The sequence below is a fragment of the Diadema antillarum genome, unplaced genomic scaffold (genome assembly GCF_040938485.1).
Source record: "Diadema antillarum isolate AM-2024a unplaced genomic scaffold, OU_Dant_1.0 scf00000112, whole genome shotgun sequence".
NCBI classification, from domain to species: Eukaryota; Metazoa; Echinodermata; class Echinoidea; order Diadematoida; family Diadematidae; genus Diadema; species Diadema antillarum.
This window is the reverse complement of record NW_027271001.1, coordinates 4,417,222-4,434,174: the sequence shown is the minus strand read 5'-3', so window position 1 is coordinate 4,434,174 and position 16,953 is coordinate 4,417,222. Positions and strand designations below refer to the sequence as shown.

The window sequence follows — 16,953 nt, the reverse complement described above, 5'->3', positions numbered from 1 at the left end:
AAAAAAAACAAACAAAAATACAAAAACAGTTAAGGAGGGCTAGGGACCACCCCTTTTTGCATGCTTTCTCGTGGTGCGTTCATACTTGTAGGATGTGAAGCCATTTCAAGTAGGGTAGTACTCGTAGCGGTAGAGAAGTACAGTGCATGCAGTGTACTGCAAAACGATCGTGATTTTTTTTTTTTGATCGAAGTAGAGTATCGATTCTGCAGTTTGCTAAAGCAGGAAGGAACGAAACATGGCGTCGGATGATAGCAAAGCCGCTGACACTAGCCGTTTGGCTTCAAAGAGGCAAACCTTAGATGATGCTTATGCTGCCCCTGCAAATTTTCTTGAAATAGACGTTGCAAATCCACAAACACATGGTATAGGAAACAAGAGATACACCGACTATGAACTTCGAATGAGGGTGAGTGATGTTACTTTACAGTGTGTGCAACCCAATGGCAGTCGTACCGATCACTAGTAGTTACAGTAGCACGCCTAACTGCACACTGCACGTTGAGGTCGTGAGAAATTAGAAAGGAGGCGTCAACACGCAGGTAGTCCTACTGCACTGCATGTGTTGCAGCAATATGCATGCATGTACTGTCAGTGTGTGTGAATGAATGTTGGTGAGTGATTTGTTGAAGGTCCATCTCACTAACTAACACTAACACTGCAGTAACAGTTACGAGTCCTTAGACCAGAGGTGTATGACTGATAACAGCATGTTTTGTGGTCATTTCTTTTGAAGCTTACCATTTTGTTTGATTTCGTAAACTATAAAAATATCCTCAAAGCTGATGATCTCTCTTCTCTGAATTATCATTGGTTTAAAATTCATTGTCGAGATTTCCATGTCAGACCTCAAAAAGAATAGATAAAAAGATGGTGTTGTGTTGTAGTCTGGCCTCCCACAATTCACAATATGAATAAATTACATGTAATCAAGCCCATGGTATTGAGAGTCTAATACATAATCATAATACGTGTATTTATTTTAATGTCGACTGAACACCATGAGGGCAACATCAGTTTGTGAAATATTGGGATTGGGTATGCAAGCAATGCCATGATTTAGTGACCTCTTTCAGTGACTATTGTATTCGAAATAATCTATCAGAGTGAACAATTCCTGTTCAATCTCTATGATTGGTTGGATTGGATTTCTTTTAAAACATGTGTCCAGTCATTTCACTGTTCCAATCTCATTTCATGTACTCTACTACTCTAGCTTTATAATTAGCCGTTCATTTCTTTGGATGTCTGCCAAATTTCACCTGTGAATCAGAATACACCTGTATCACACCATTTTGCCACTAATTGCTTTACATACCAGACACTGCCCACACAGGTTTAGAGTTTCTCACAATGATGTTGTTATGATATTTATAGAAACAAGTGCTTGTATTGAATATCAAGGAACACTGATGATATTATCACCACTTAGAGAGTACAAACTATGAATTATGGGTAAACTCTACAAAGGATGATATATTTCATACAGTGTACATGTATGGTGTGCGTGTGTTCATTGTGATGTCACTATATTTCATACATCTACTCTTCCACTGTGCATTAATCCCAGGCGATAATGCCTGGGATCATTTTCCAGTCAGTGTATAGGCATTTCTCACAGAATGTTGTCCCAGATGCGTATAACAGGGGATGATAGCATTTTCATAATGAGTTCAAAATGGAAGGCCTTCCTTTCTGCGAGAGCTACATTGAATACTTCTTTCTCTAGCACCAACTCTAAATATATTTTCATTGAGACAAATGAGAAGCTTTATTTTGTAACGTGGAACATTTTAATTCTTATCTTTTGCATTCTCTGTCGGGGTTTCCCCATCACACTGCTGTATTCTCTGTATCTGCAGAATTTGTGGCCTTCTACATAGATCCTGTTCTTTCTAGTAAACCACCAGTAAACCAATCTGTTCCTTGTCTGATCTCTTTGAGATGGCTACTGTTGCAATATTGGGTCTATTCCAGTCTTTGACAGTCCCATTGTAGGCCAGTACAACAGCAACCACAGAGTCAAGTACTTGGCTATGTGTCAAGAATTGGATGAAGAGTTGGTTTCCCCTAAAGCATCCCAATATGAACAAACTTCCTATTTATTGATCCCTTCATCTGCCATCTTTACGTCCACCAAGTTGATTAACCCTTAACCCATTCCATACTGAATTCTGAAATCTCCATAGACTTAAAACACATGCCACCAGGTTCCCGTATGGAACAGGTTAAAATGCACTCGGGTACAACGAGAACTTGTCAAGCTTTCTCTTCAGCATTCAGAAATCCATCCAAACGTGACCAACCTAATAGTATAACTTGCAAGTCCACTCAGGTGTAGCAATGCACATTGTTCTTGTTGTTCACTCTGACAGGAAGGCCATGGTTACACAATTAGGGATTAGGGAGATTAGGTGAAAATCTCTATTCATGGGCAATTAGTTTCCAGACATCTGTTCCATTCAGGCAGAGAAAGTCACTTCAGTGTGCATGCCATTCCCCAAGCAAATCACAGTATGGGTTTATTGGCTGCTTGCATAATGAAACTGGACTTTTGTTTCTTTTGTGCATGCGTGTGCATGCATACAATGTACTTTAATATGTCCGTGCTATTGTATCATGACCGCAGTATCTCAGCACAACTTTTCTTGGTTGTATACATGTAATGCATTCCCCTCTAATCTGTACTGGTGATGAAGTCTGTCTTGTTCATGCCATGCCACATGTACATGATTTATTCCAAGTTATCTCTTTAGTCCATTGCATGTACTGTGTAGTGTTCCCTCTTTGTTTTACTGCTCTTCCTAATACATGAGAGTCGTATAATACCCTGTACCTTTTAACTCATAGAAAACAGGCTGGTTTTGCTACAACACTCATTTCCCATAGACACTTGCCTGAGTATACTCGGGACTCGTCTTCAATGGGTTAACTCACTCTTTGACAGTGTCAATCACAGAGGACTACATTATCCTCTTAGTATCATTTCCCAAGAATACTTTCTGTCAGTGCTTCCTTGATGTTCAAAGGTCAGTTATCATAATCAGTCCATCTTGTTGTTGTTAAGCTATTCTCTAAAAAGTATACATGACTAATTACCCAACAGAATGTACATTGAAAATAATGATGTATGTACATGGTGGGTTTTGTGTGTGTGTGTGTGTGTGTGTCTTTGTTTTTGCATATATTTATAAGAGACTTGAATAACATTCACTAAATTAACAACTCCTGAAAATATTGCCGTGGAACTGTTTCAAGTCAAATACAAACTTTTGTCATGAAAGAGGATCAATTATTTCTCATTGTGACTGGAGTTCTCAATTACTAATTTAACCACTGGCAAAATTGTTCTACAAGTCCAAATAAAGATTTAGAAGTGAAGTAATGATTTTGGAAAAGTGGAATGTTAGTTAAGGTCAGTTTCAATTGTGTGCTGCATGTTTATGTGCAATATACATTTCATGATGCATTGCACTTTCACTTTTGCATGTCAGTTAAACTGAACCAATTTAGAACAGACCAACCGTGACTTGTTTTTCAAATCTTGAATTACATTGTAAATTAGCATTGTTCATTACAAATCAACATTAGTTTTATCTGATTTTTCTCCCCTTATAACCATTTCCACAGACAAATTTACCTGTATTTAAGCAAAAGGAATCCACAGTGAGGCGGAGATACAGTGATTTTGAATTCCTGAAGCAAGAACTAGAACGAGACAGCAAGGTAAGAAAGCCTTCGTCTGGGCCCCATTTCATGAAAAGTTTATATGATAGCAACTCTTGCTGGAATGACAACTTCCCATAGCAACAGCCAATCAGGAAGCTGGATTCTTGTCATTACCATGACAATTGCCATGCCAGCAAGAGTTGCTATCATATACATGTAAACTTTTTTAATGAAATGGGGCCAGGAGTTCTGTCAAGTACAACAGTGAACATTTTCTCTGGTGTTGCAAAAACAGAGAGCCTGGAGAAAGATTCACCTGACTACATTGTAGAATCCAAGAAAGATGATATTAGAGACTTGCTCAACTTGCTGTATACACATACATGTACTTGGGTATGACAGGGCATATTATTAGTGAATTCTATTGTCACAGAAGTTCCAATATCAGGTAAATTGTATCTTGTGATGTACGTTAAATATCAAATATCAGCCGAAGTCTAAAACGCATCATAAAATAATTATATCCTATAGCATCCTTAGGTACATTTCACCTTTTGTGGCATGTGCTGTCAAAGCAATATCAGTGGAAGAATGTGGGATTTGAAATCCATGCCAATCTGTACTAGGCTATATCGTTAATACCAGAAAGTGTACGATAATACGCCAGAGGCGGACTGTACCAGACTGGAAGAAGAAGAAGAAGAAGTGCAGTCATGTTTACAAGTGTATAATGTACAACCTTTGGGCTTGGAATATAAGTTATCAAGATTTGTGTATACCTGAAGAAATTAGAATGATCACTGACTTGTTTATGGTGTACTATTTTTTTTCCCTGTATGCTTGTGTTTGTATGCATACAAGAGCAAGATGAAGAGAGAGAGTATATGTGTGTGTGTGTGTGTGTGTGTGTATGTGTGTGTGTGTTTTAAATCAATGAACTTCATCTACAGCTTGATGCTGTGCATTAGTCATGACCTTTAGACCACATTAAATGTCACCTCGTCAAAACAAAAACAAATAGACCCACAAACCAGCAACTTCCTTACTACAAACTTGGTACCCAATGGACTTTGTCTGCTCTCCACCAGTGTTGGTGCAATGTCAATTGCAATATTATGTCACATCTCTCCTCTGTTGCAGATTGTCGTGCCTCCATTACCAGGGAAAGCTCTCACCAAACAACTTCCATTTTTGAAGAAGGGAGATGGCATCTTTGAGGAGGAGTTTATTGAGGAGAGGAGACAACACTTAGAGGAGTTTATCAACAAGTAAGGTCCTTCAACTGATTGACAAACTGCCCTATATCGACATAAATAAGCACTGAATTAATCAGTGTTTTAGTAGTAGCCATGGTAAAAAATCATGGACGTATGTACTCGAGCAGGATTTGAACCTACGACCTCCTGATCTGCGGACAGGCGTCATCTCCACTGGACTACCGAGCTTCCGCCTGACAGCAAGTGATTTTTTATCATGGCTACTACTAAAACACTGATCAGTTCAATGCTTATTTACGTCGATGTAGGGCAATTTGTCAAACAGTTGCAATGAAAATATCTCGACGGAAGAATTTCATGACTTGGAATAAGTAAGTTCCTGTCCAGCCATTCACTCTATAACACCATGTGTATTTAGAAACTGTGTTTGTTTCCCCAAAATCTGCAAGTAGCCTGGTACAATGTATTCTCGAAATTGAAGTTTGCGAAAATATTGCCTTCCGTGAGAGAAGGAGTTCACCGAAATGCAGTGCATAATCTGACTTTGCTAAGATTTCTCTCCAAAAGGGACATTCTTTCACTGTGATTCGTAATCGAGGACTCAACCACTTACAGAATTGTCTGTCACATCCCTGCTTATGAATTAATATGCTTGCGAAGTATGTGACATGTTCAGTACATAATCATGAATTTTCAAAGTTAAGGGTCCAAGGAGTTTGAAGCATATACATGGAATTACAAGGTGTAATTTCAGGAAGGACTGTTTTGTGGAGGGATATGTGCTATGTATGTTATGCTGTGAAGGCATATATCCAGAGACTCCAACCCCAAGCACCTTCTGATCTGGAGATTCTCCCGCCTGAAACCCCTAGCAAACGGGAGACTCCAAGTTGATGTGCGCGAAGATTCCTCGCGGCCCAGGTCCAGGGCCCGCTTAAGGGCCCTGGAAGCTGGGCTTCTAGATGCTCTTTCGTGCTATCTAAGGCCCGTCGAAAGCGGGAGAATTGGAGTCTCTGCATATTTGGTATCAAATGCGACAATTGTGAACTCTGTCATGTTTTGTCTGTCTCGAGTGATATTGAATATCAAAGTCAAAACAATTCTGTCTCATTTCTTGCAGTGTTGTTTTTATTGTTTCACTGGGGTCAGCCAGTGTGAAGTTCCACAATAAATTGTATCACTCTGAGATAGAGGAATGAGGAAGCAAGTCTGAAGTCAAATGTTCATCTATTTATATCATTTGCTCTCATGTGTACGACAATTCAGCAATTCATCCCTTCTTTGATTATTTAGATTATGTATCATTTATTAAGTAAATATATTCTATTTTGTGTATTATTTTTATTATAATAATGTTGTGTAGTTACATTGTTTTGCCCCCCCCCCCCCCCAAATATTTTTTGTAGTTGTGCATTTCACTTTATATAGAATGATATTGGTGTAATGGATATAAATGAATTGGAAAGTACTTTCTTCGTGCAGAGGAATTTTGAAGGTCAATCCTTGGTCACTAGAAAGGTCAATAAACTTAGATCGAGAGATTGCTTGAGAAGTAGAGGCAGTCCAATCAATCGTGCACAGCAGTGAAATTGCTCAAGATGGTGTGATTCATATTTCCATGCCAATTTCCATTTTCCTACATTACTGCATTTCCTATATTTTCCTTCATTACAATAGCAACTTGTTATCTATACCACATCTGTCAGTGGCCATTGTAGACAGGTGGCTGCTATAGATAGGGTCTTTAACATCACTTTTCTATGGGAGAAATTGAGTTTAGTGGTTTCATACAGCAGGTCGTTGCTATGGCAGGTTTGACTGTTCCACTTCTCATCATATCTGTTCCTTCTCGTCGTTGTATCTCTTGCCCAGGATCGCTGGACATCCACTGGCACAGAACGAGAAGAGCCTTCACATGTTCCTGCAGGAACCAGTCATGGACAAGAACTACGTGCCCGGGAAAGTCAGAAACACGTAACATCAGATTCCTCACTACCCCGCGCACATTACTTCTCTACACACACTGTATACACAGCACCAAAATTACACATACTTGTATATGCTACTGATATGACTAGGGCATGATTTCATTTTCTCTTTTCATTTTTTTTTTTTTTTTTTAAACATATCTTATGATATCGGCTACTGCCAGTAAAGGGCCCTCTAGTGTTAACTAAACAGTGGTTGCCTGTGCTTTCGTATGAAAGTAATCCATTTCCTGCTTCTAAATGTTTAGATTATAAAACAAAGAAGCTAAGCATCATGGCTGATCAGCCTTGAGGAATAGTAATCCAGATTATCTGCTATGAATATAATATTTGACCTGCTTAGATCATGTGAATATGCCTTAAGTGAGAGCTAAGTCACAGTTAATGTTTTGTCTGTTTTGTGTCTGTAGATTTATTGACCACACAACATGGATTGTGTACATTCTGCATAGTGTCTTCTGATTTTGCATTCAGCTAAATGACAACAAGCAGAATATTGCGGTTAACAACAGATGCTCAATGTCTAGATGCATTGTGAATAGGAGATTTGTTGTTCAGTGGTCTATTGTATTTACCAAGATGTGATCGGCAACATTCTGTGAGATTGTTAAAAACAGATATCAATCCTTCAGCCAATTCATTTTGTGCAAAGAGATGCTATGCTACATGTGTAGGTCTTATTCTAAGTACTATGAATCGATTTGAATGAGTATATTTTCAGTTATTTCTTTTCTTTTCTTTTTTGCTCCCAAGTTCTTGCAAGTGATTGAGCTAATGGTAGCTCACATTGTGCTCATGAAACTGCAGCAATTCCGATGATACTTTACGAGTAGTCAAAGTATGAAATGCTGGGTTACGTTAGTACAATTTGTATGCCCTTGACAGCAAAGGAACCACATCCCTTGTGTTGTAACCGTAAATCCAGTAAAATATGTGCACTTACTACTGTATTCATTCACCCGTGGAAATGAAACTCCTTCAAAGCAGACAAAATTATTTATCTTGTACGATAGTGGTGTATTGGCATACCTCTCACACACTTTTTATTTCACACTTGTCCATTTTCTGTTTTTTTTGTTATTACAGCAGAGAGATAGATCTTGTGTACTTTGAAATGTATCCTCATAGGCATTTGCCATTGATACAACTTCCAGTTATTCTCTGAATATCTTTTCTCAATGTAAATCACAAAGTCAAAACAACACAGTACAAAAGTATATGCTGTGAAATATCTAGACAGAACAAGTGATGACAAATATAAACAAATATAAAGGAGATAAGATCAAAATGGATAGGTCATGTGTGACCTAGTCAAAGAAAAAATATGTTATATTGATAGTTGTAAGTAGAACATTTGATCATGATCCTTTGTTTGTTTGTTTTTTAATGAGGTCACATCTTGTGTTTCCTCACAACTGAATGTGGTGTGCCAGCATAAGGTACATGATCATGTTTAGATGGCATTGCGACGGAAATCTTGTTATAGCAGAGTTACCTAGGGTTCCGCGGTTGGTTTGTTTGTTTCCAAAACTATTCTGGATTTGATGGCTTATTGCGTATGACTGCAAGCCCCCTGTTGGAAAGAATCAGAGTTGACAACAAGGCTGAGCAATTTGCAATTCACCAGAGAGGGACACTGGTATTCAGTCTGTAATCAGTTAAACAGCTCTGTTTTACTGGTACTCGAGAGGTCCAGTCCCAGTTCACACTGGAAAAGTGTGTTACATTTCAACTCAAGACTTCATTCACACTCCAAAACTGAGAGCATTTTCTACCTAATCACTCTTTGTAGGGTTTGCTCAGATTTGAGTGTATTGATAAAACCATCAGTGGTATTTTTCTTCCATTTTTTTTTTCCAATTTTATGATAGGTTACCATGGTAACAACTGAAGTACTCTCAGCTGGTTGCTTGATATTACTTTGCTGTTGCCATGGTTACAGCAAGTATTGCTAAAGTTGCACTTACGTATTGCAGAGTTTTCCAAAGGTGTCAGCGCCAACCAGACCAAATGGACAAAGCTGAAAAAGATAGGAGGTGAATGGGCCCTCTCCACACTATTTGCCAGAGCCCTGGCAGTGGACTGATGCAAAAAGTTTTATGAGTATCCAACACTTAATAGATAAACTGGCGCAAAGAGGCCAAAAGACCCAAACAAGATTTACTGTGTGGATGAATTAACTCTGGATATACTGATCCACATTTTGTCTCCAATTCGCCCATAAACCAATGTTCTGATTTTTACTTTTGTGTGGATGCGTGTTGAATTAGAGATTTTATGGTGCTTTTTCAAAGGCCTGGAAAATGTTGCCTCTCAAGATATATAATGGGCCACCAAGGTTGTATCAAAAAGTATGATTGTAGGATAGTTACTATAGTACAAAGTATATGGTTAGTAAGATGTACATTTGGGAAATGCAGTAAAAAGTGCATTAAGCTATAGTGTTTTTATTGAAGGTTACATAATTAAACGGGGATTGTAAATTAAAACAAGATACATGAAAAGACTGGGAATGCGTCTGGACATAAGGGTGTACTTTTTTTTTTTTCAAGATCTATATGTCCCACTACACCAAGTTTCCAAATGACTGTTTCAGGTTATTTCTTAGGAGTGCAGTAACTAGAATGAAAGTCCAGACTTTTCTTCAACTGTGTAGGAACTGGGAACGAACATGCTGAAATTTTCTGCCCTTATTTTTGACAATGAACAATCATGAAGGTGTGTAAAGTCTTTCCCCTGCACAAGACCATTCCAAAACATGTGTTTGCATTTTCTCACAAATTTCTGAGAACTATCTCACAAACAGATTCCTTTGTAGGTCTAGGACGTTAGGCCGACAATCTTACATTTCAGAGTGAATGAAAAGAAATCAATTATTTAGGGAGAAGCAGTTCCCTGGACACTGAAGTAATTTGATTTCTCTGCCATCGTTATTCAACAAGCCATTCTGCAAAAACAAGTGCAGGAGTATCAGTGAAACCCATGTGTATTCAGACTACCATTATCTGCATATTAAACTACAATTGTACAAGTATGTTTGTAGTATCCATCCCAAATGCCAATAAGTGACATTAATTTAAAAAAAAAAGAAAAAAAAGATTTTGAAGGTGTGATATCTGTAGCACTCTTCTTTAGAGTAACATGATAGTTCGCTGAGGGTTCCTTTACTTCAAGGCATCCGCTTCGCTCCTATGGTACAACATTACGGCACTAGCTGGCTAGAGTACGTTGGAATTGGAAGTTGTAGCCTCTCTACAAGCTGTACACTGGTCGTGCTGACATGTCCGATCAAAACCTAGTCTTTATCTATCGTGTCTGTCACCCTCAAAATTAGTAGCTAATCTATACCAAATTTTCACTTCATGCAGCGCTATGTAATTTTATAGTCTGTAGAGAAAAAACAAATGAAACAAACTATTCAAAAGGCTTACTTGTATGATGAAGCTACATCGTAACATGATGAGAAAAAAAAAATTGTCAAACTATTTTTGTATCTTAGTGGATTGATAGTAGGAAGGCTCGCTTGGTAATGCTTTTTTTTCCCCTGTTAAATACATAATATAGTGTATGCACATTTAGCATGATGTGAATATCAAAAGAGAAATGTATACATAAAGAATTGTAAGCATTGTATAAATATGGAGCACGGTGTATATGGTGTATGATCTGAACGTTGCACTTGTGTTATTCTGTGTATGCAGTTTGTAACCTTGGTTCCGACCAATACTACATTGTATGTAACAAAATCTTGACTATCTGAAACATTTTGACCGTAGATAATTGCAAACAGTTGCAGACTATGTTTGTTTCTGTCAATGTGTAAATCATTGTTGTATTTTTCATTATAATCTCTATCATGTCCTCTTTTTCTTTCTTTTTTTTTCAAAATATTCCAATGTGGAAGTATTTCATTGATGCTATGTACATCATATGAAGATTTACTTAATTTTCATCTTGTCAAATTTTTAGCTCATTTATTCAGTTAGCAAGTATTTAGCTTTTGTATGCGCAGGTCCTTCTTGTTTATGACTCAAAGAAAAGGCTTGTATTTCCTAATGCATCCATATTGGTTTGTAGCTCATTCATGTACACATACGTGTAGTTCTCTAGAAATTGATGATATTTTGCTGCAAGTGTACATCACAAGTTCCGGAGTCGTCTTGTGTATAGAAAACCGTTTCCGCGTTAGGAAGGATAAACTGTTGCCTAAATATGATACTGTAGTGTCGGGGTGCTTCTTTGCAGCTGTCTTGAGAACTTCAGGTCATTACCATCCAGATTTACTTTGGGAGATGTGGGAGGGTGCACAAAATCTTTTCAGTTGAGTTATTGAAAATCCTCTTCAAATTGTGACTGGCTTGTGCTGTGCAATTCTTAGGGAAAATAATAATAATAATAATAAAGTACATTTATAATGCGCCGTATCTATCATTAATGATACTCTCGGCGCATGAGAGCCTGCGTACTTCAACACATACTGTGTACAACCATCCAAATCTGCAATCTGCTAATTCTCTTCCTTATGTATCCTTCCACCTTTGTTCCATACTTGTGGATTATTTTAATAGTGAAATGCAAGGAGGTAAAATTGTCTACTAACGTAGCAAACTTGCTATCAAGAGATACATTAGCACATCAGATCATAATTTCAGGTGGGTGAAATGGACAAAGTCTAAGATGTGAACTGCTCAGTTATGGGTAGAGTTGCCACCATGTATCTCAGTGGAGAATTTGTAAAGTTAAACTACGCAGACTCGGATGCTTTGCTAGATATATTTGTGGCTAAGTAGGACCATGTTGATATTGAAAGATATCTACATGTTGTACATGGAATTCCCCAGTGTGACTGCCCCCTCTCAAATCAGAGCAGAGACTTTGAAGTGAGAAAAGGGTCATACAGTATGTGACTTTACGTGTTACGTTTGCGGGTGATTTTGCCCCATTTTATTAATGGAAGAAAGAAATACCAAATGCCCTTTGAAAGTGAGAATTAAGTATTACTGTATGGGATTTGGGTGTTACATTTGAGGGCAATTTTTCCCCATTTGTGACAGAAAGAAATACCCATGCAGTGACAAAGTAACAATTCTGTTTACGTCCATGGCCCTCTGTGAAATACTCTTGATGTGTCTATAATTGATCCACAATGGGGCATAAAAGGCTTGCCAGCAATTTATGCTATACACACGGGATTACATAATGAGTTTGCCACATACAGCATACTGCATGCTTGTTGGAGATAGAAAGTGAAACCAGGCTTACACCCAGTGTGTGTTTCATGTGTCGGTATACCGTTTGTACGATATGAACCTTCAGGTCTGTAAGATTCATGGCACAGGTGACACACTGAATGAACATTTTCCTAAAGGTTTTTCCTTTCCTTGCCATGCGGTGAGTGGCGTTTCATTACTTGTGGACATCAACCATCATTTTTTCCTCTCCTCTATTTGTAACAAGAGAATACATGTTGCTACAGTCTTTGTGGTGTTGTAATATCAGATAAGTGTAGCTCCAGAATGCCGGTGATGATGTTTTCTTTCTATTAAGTGGTCTCAATTTGGGGGTGATCTGCCTGCTGTTCTGTTCTTGAATTGTAGCTTATTAATCAATAAAAATCAAAATAAGTCAATTTGATCTCTGCCTTGTTTGCGTCTCATGTCGAGATTTCCAGCAAGCTTAAAGGTGCATAGTCCCGATAGTGTAGAGGGCGCTGTTGATGATACTGCCGAACACCATTAGCATTGATACGAAGATTACCAAAGTTGAGCTGTCATCAGGAGTAAAGTGCGTAGGTGTTGCTAAGTAACGTTGCCTTCGTTGTGCGCAGTCTATAGTAATGCCAGGGTGCGTGCATATGTGCTTGTTATTATGACATCACAAAAGAAGTTTGCTGGAGCTGTCATCCCCCTCAGCCGAATCATGAGCCGAACTGTGATCGGGCCACTGACTACAGTGAATCGGACTTCTTCGGGCTCGGAGAAGTGGGCCACAGCGTAAGCGCTAAAGAGGAGTCAATAGCGTACTAGGTCTCTATAGGAAACTTGCGCCGTGCGCCCGCGTACACATTTGACTAAAACACCGGGACCATGCACCTTTAAATAACATGACTTACATTGGAAGATACTGATTTTTTTTTTTTTATAATTGTTTATTTTTTTGTAACACAGCTTGTGAACCTAGATGCATAACCTTGGTATGCAAACATCTCATGTAAAAGCTACCATACCGTAGCAACTTCAAACTTTGTGCGACTCGACTGGCCATCCTCAACTATACTATGTCATCCCTAATTGAGAAGGCAAAAAAATTGTATGTGACTCCAGTAATTGTTTGATGTCAAAATTCACTTAAAAAACACAAAATTTCTCCAGATACTGCATTATATGATTTTGTTTCATAATGTGGAGAAAATGAAGAAAATCAGTTGGGCCCTTTTCTGTTCATATAAAGTTGTTTGATTCGATAACAAATTTTCAAAAATTGTTACTGAAGCTTGAATAGGCAACACATAGAAAATTAGAGTAGCAATACCCATTTCTTTCTCAATGTGGTAAATTTTGTTAAAATAAAGTTGTCTCTAATATATGTTTCTGAGTATTTAATGAATTGAACTGGTTTGATGTCATCTTTCTCACCAATATAAAACATGCAGAGAAATTCAGAGGTGCCAGTCCCTTAATGATGACAAGGTAATTTCTGCAGAAAGTTTTATACCCAAAGACTAGATGAGTAATACCAACTATTTTCATACCCATGTTTTCATCTTTATTTTCTTTCAAAAACTGCAGTGGTTTGCAAAAGTCCATATGCATATTCTGTAAAATCAGAAACATTTGTGGCATAAAACTTTTGCAAATGGTAGCCGGTGGCCATTTTTTTTTTTTTTTTTTCCATGGCATATAACTTTCACAAATTGGTGACTGGCATTCAATGCATTGTATAGACAAAAACTTTCAAATGTAATTTGATTTTAATGAATCTTGGCTCCTTGCAAAATTCGCAAAGATTTCATGCATGTGAATATTTCTGGTTTTACAGTAAGTACATGTACACATTATGTATAAAATTTGGCATATTTTGTTCATGTCAGCCATAGTTACAATACAGATTTCACATACAAAATTTTGATATGAAGTACAAATGTACCACGTAAATGTGCTTTCATATACATGTACATGCAGATGTGAACTCAATCTGTTTGGTGAATGACATGGTGAAGAAAATTAGGGTTTATACTGAAGACATATGTATTTGTGTGTGTGTGTGTGTGTGTGTGTGTGTGTGTGTGTTTTGAATATTTTTTTTTTATTCAATTTCAGTCTAATGCAGTTTGCTTTGCATAGGGCACTTGAGAAGGTTCTTTCAAGGTTTCTATGGCTTGAACAAAAAGCAAGGCACACGGTACATTCAAAAGAACTGAGAAATGTCGCAACATTAATTCCAATGTTTATTTTCACATTTCTGTTTTGCCCATGAAAATATATACAGTGGGATTGATACATACAATAATATATACATCGCAATATTAATTTACTCTGCTGCATGAAAATACTTGAGCACCAATGCTATGAAATTCATTGGTGGAATCTGTCAATGTATGTATACAGCATCAAACAATATGACAACACAAAATATTAATGCTCCTTGTATAAACAAGAGTCCACTTATGCAAATTTGACTGCATGTGTTCTCATAGGGAAGTGCTGTTTCAAACAGCTTGTACTAACCTTATAAGACATGAGAACAGTAATTTAACCTACCAAAATGTGTTTGTTTAGGACTTCAAGCTTCTTCAGGCACAACTGTCACACTTGCATACAAATTTACACTCGGTAAGATCCTAATTGACTCTTAGAAGTATGATTAAAAGGTGCTCTAATCTCTGAGATTCATGATAAAGGAAAATCCGAAGTACACAGGGTACAGAGCATGGCAACGGTCGGTGGAAAAGACCAGCTACGCGAAATTCTTGTCCCCTGCATCCCGTGGAGTTGAGCATGCACAGGTGTGGACAAACTGCACAAAAGGCACCTTGCGCTAACTTGCACAAGCTGTAACAGCAGTTTTAGTTGACACTGCATGCATTCACCCAACCACTGCAACACTTAATAATGCATGGTGACATACTATACATCTCTGAATGTATAACCCATAAAACAGCCATAGCCATACTAATGGCACCAGTACGTTTATGGACTGCTTTTGGAGGCATAGTTGATGTTATTGCCCCGCCCGACGGCTCCCAACTAGTCCTGTGACCCAAGAAGCTCACTCCGAGGGCATAGCACGGAGTTGAGATTCACAGTGGGCAATGATATAAGCAATGCCCCAAATAAAATTGTGTTTTATATTCAAGAATTACTAGGTAAATCAAAATTTACTTGGTCAATTGCAAATGCTCTAGTCAGTTCACATATCAGATGCTGCCTTCAGACATTTAATTTGCATCCCTATCACATCAGTCACCTTTTGCAATATATGGAAACTCAAGTATTTTGATACAGTTTATGTATATACGCACTGCGTACGTGCCAAAAGGAGGCAATTTGGGTAATATGGGACTGAAAGCAATCGGGGAATTTATGTCCCCAATTTCACATAATCAGAGGATTCATCAAATGAGTATAATTTATGATAAGTATCATTACGACCACATACCCTGTTTCACCAGTGTATCATGATAATACTACTACTTGGATAGGTGTGCATTCGGTGGTGATAAATGATCTCTACACTCGCTTTCACACACTCAGATGCCAAGCTTGGACTTACATACACCATTGGTTTCCTGATTTTTAATGACCGGACATAACTGCCCGTGAAGTGTAATGAATGAGCTTGCCTTTTGAATCAGATTCAACTTGAGCAAGATCTGAGCAAATGAAATTACACTGATGATCACAAAAGCAAAATGCATTGAAGCCTAAGGACAAGATATTTAGTGTGACATTTCTTTTGCATTAAAAGTAGTTTGGGTTTTTAATATCAGTTTGTCTTTTCATCAGGGTTACTTTGTACATGTGAATCATGTCTAACCTGGTGCTGCAAAATACCAAATAAGTTTGTAGTAGACTTGTTCTTGACATTGACGTAAAGGATATACCAAGGAGGTTCAAGAGAATGAAGTCACAACCGTCTTTAAAATATTTCCTTTACTAGATGTTCGATGCCGCTGCTCAAAAGTATTTGAAGCATGTGCCAAACGGGATCTGTCGCGCAGAGAGTAAGACAATTTACTCGTGTCTCATTGCATAATCACCAGCCACTTTCTAAGGAAGATACATGTATGTCTCTGTGATGGCCTTACTTTTCACTATCCCTTATAAAAGATGGCTGGTGCAGACACGAGGATGTGTGAATAGAAATTGCGCAAAAAATGCTGAAATAAAGATGAAAATTACTCGACTGGGCATACCCGGGCACTAATCTGATATATCTATCAATAAAGAACTATACTTGAAGATTATTACATGTTAGTTTTATTTGTCGAAATTAAGTGGAAAAGTGATAAAACCTGCGTTCTACAGAATGCTTTGAGCAGTAATGTGCAACAACCCCACAAAAATATACATCTGAATACTGATTTCTGTACAGGTAATTAACTGATGAAAAAGTAAGGTATGTGACGATGCTCAATCTCATAAATACAAAAAAAAATTTTAGTAGTCTGAAATGGGAAAAAAAAAAGGTCACTCAAGACAAAATCCAAACGAGCATGGTCGAACAAGTGCTGGGATTTGGGGCACCCAAACGATTTCACATCTCTCTTTGCTTCAAATAAACATTGACACTGGCTGTTAGCCACTTGTTTGTTATGCTTACATTTATAATGCTAGTGGTTTTGGTACAGTCAAACTCAGAGAAAAAGAGCAAAAGTAAATAATACAACAGCTTGCCTCCTCCAGCTTTCGCAGACAGCAAGCGCACAATGCACAGTTCTCTTGAATTCATTTGAAATTCGTTCATGCTTGCTGTGGTGGAGGTATGAGACAGAATTCAAAGACGGAAGCAAATATGCAATGTTCTTTGGAGAGGGGTCACCAGTTAGTTCCCACGATTAAAAAAAAACATGTTCCTCA

At 37.9% G+C, this 16,953-nt stretch overlaps 1 protein-coding gene across 1 annotated transcript; it reads left to right on the top strand.

The window, feature by feature from the left end:
* Positions 1-217: 217 nt before the first annotated feature.
* LOC139719640 (sorting nexin-12-like) lies at positions 218-7,002 on the top strand. Its single transcript, XM_071631046.1, has 4 exons — positions 218-409; positions 3,631-3,726; positions 4,810-4,937; positions 6,759-7,002. Exons 1-4 carry the CDS (start codon positions 239-241, stop codon positions 6,862-6,864), a joined length of 501 nt encoding a protein of 166 aa, XP_071487147.1. The 5' UTR covers positions 218-238; the 3' UTR covers positions 6,865-7,002.
* Positions 7,003-16,953: the final 9,951 nt, after the last annotated feature.

Coding starts and splice junctions, on each gene's coding strand:
- LOC139719640 (XM_071631046.1), top strand. CDS start 239: ATGGCGTCGGATGATAGCAAAGCCGCTGACACTAGCCGTTTGGCTTCA. Junction 410..3,630: donor ACTATGAACTTCGAATGAGG/GTGAGTGATGTT, acceptor CCATTTCCACAG/ACAAATTTACCTGTATTTAA. Junction 3,727..4,809: donor AACTAGAACGAGACAGCAAG/GTAAGAAAGCCT, acceptor CCTCTGTTGCAG/ATTGTCGTGCCTCCATTACC.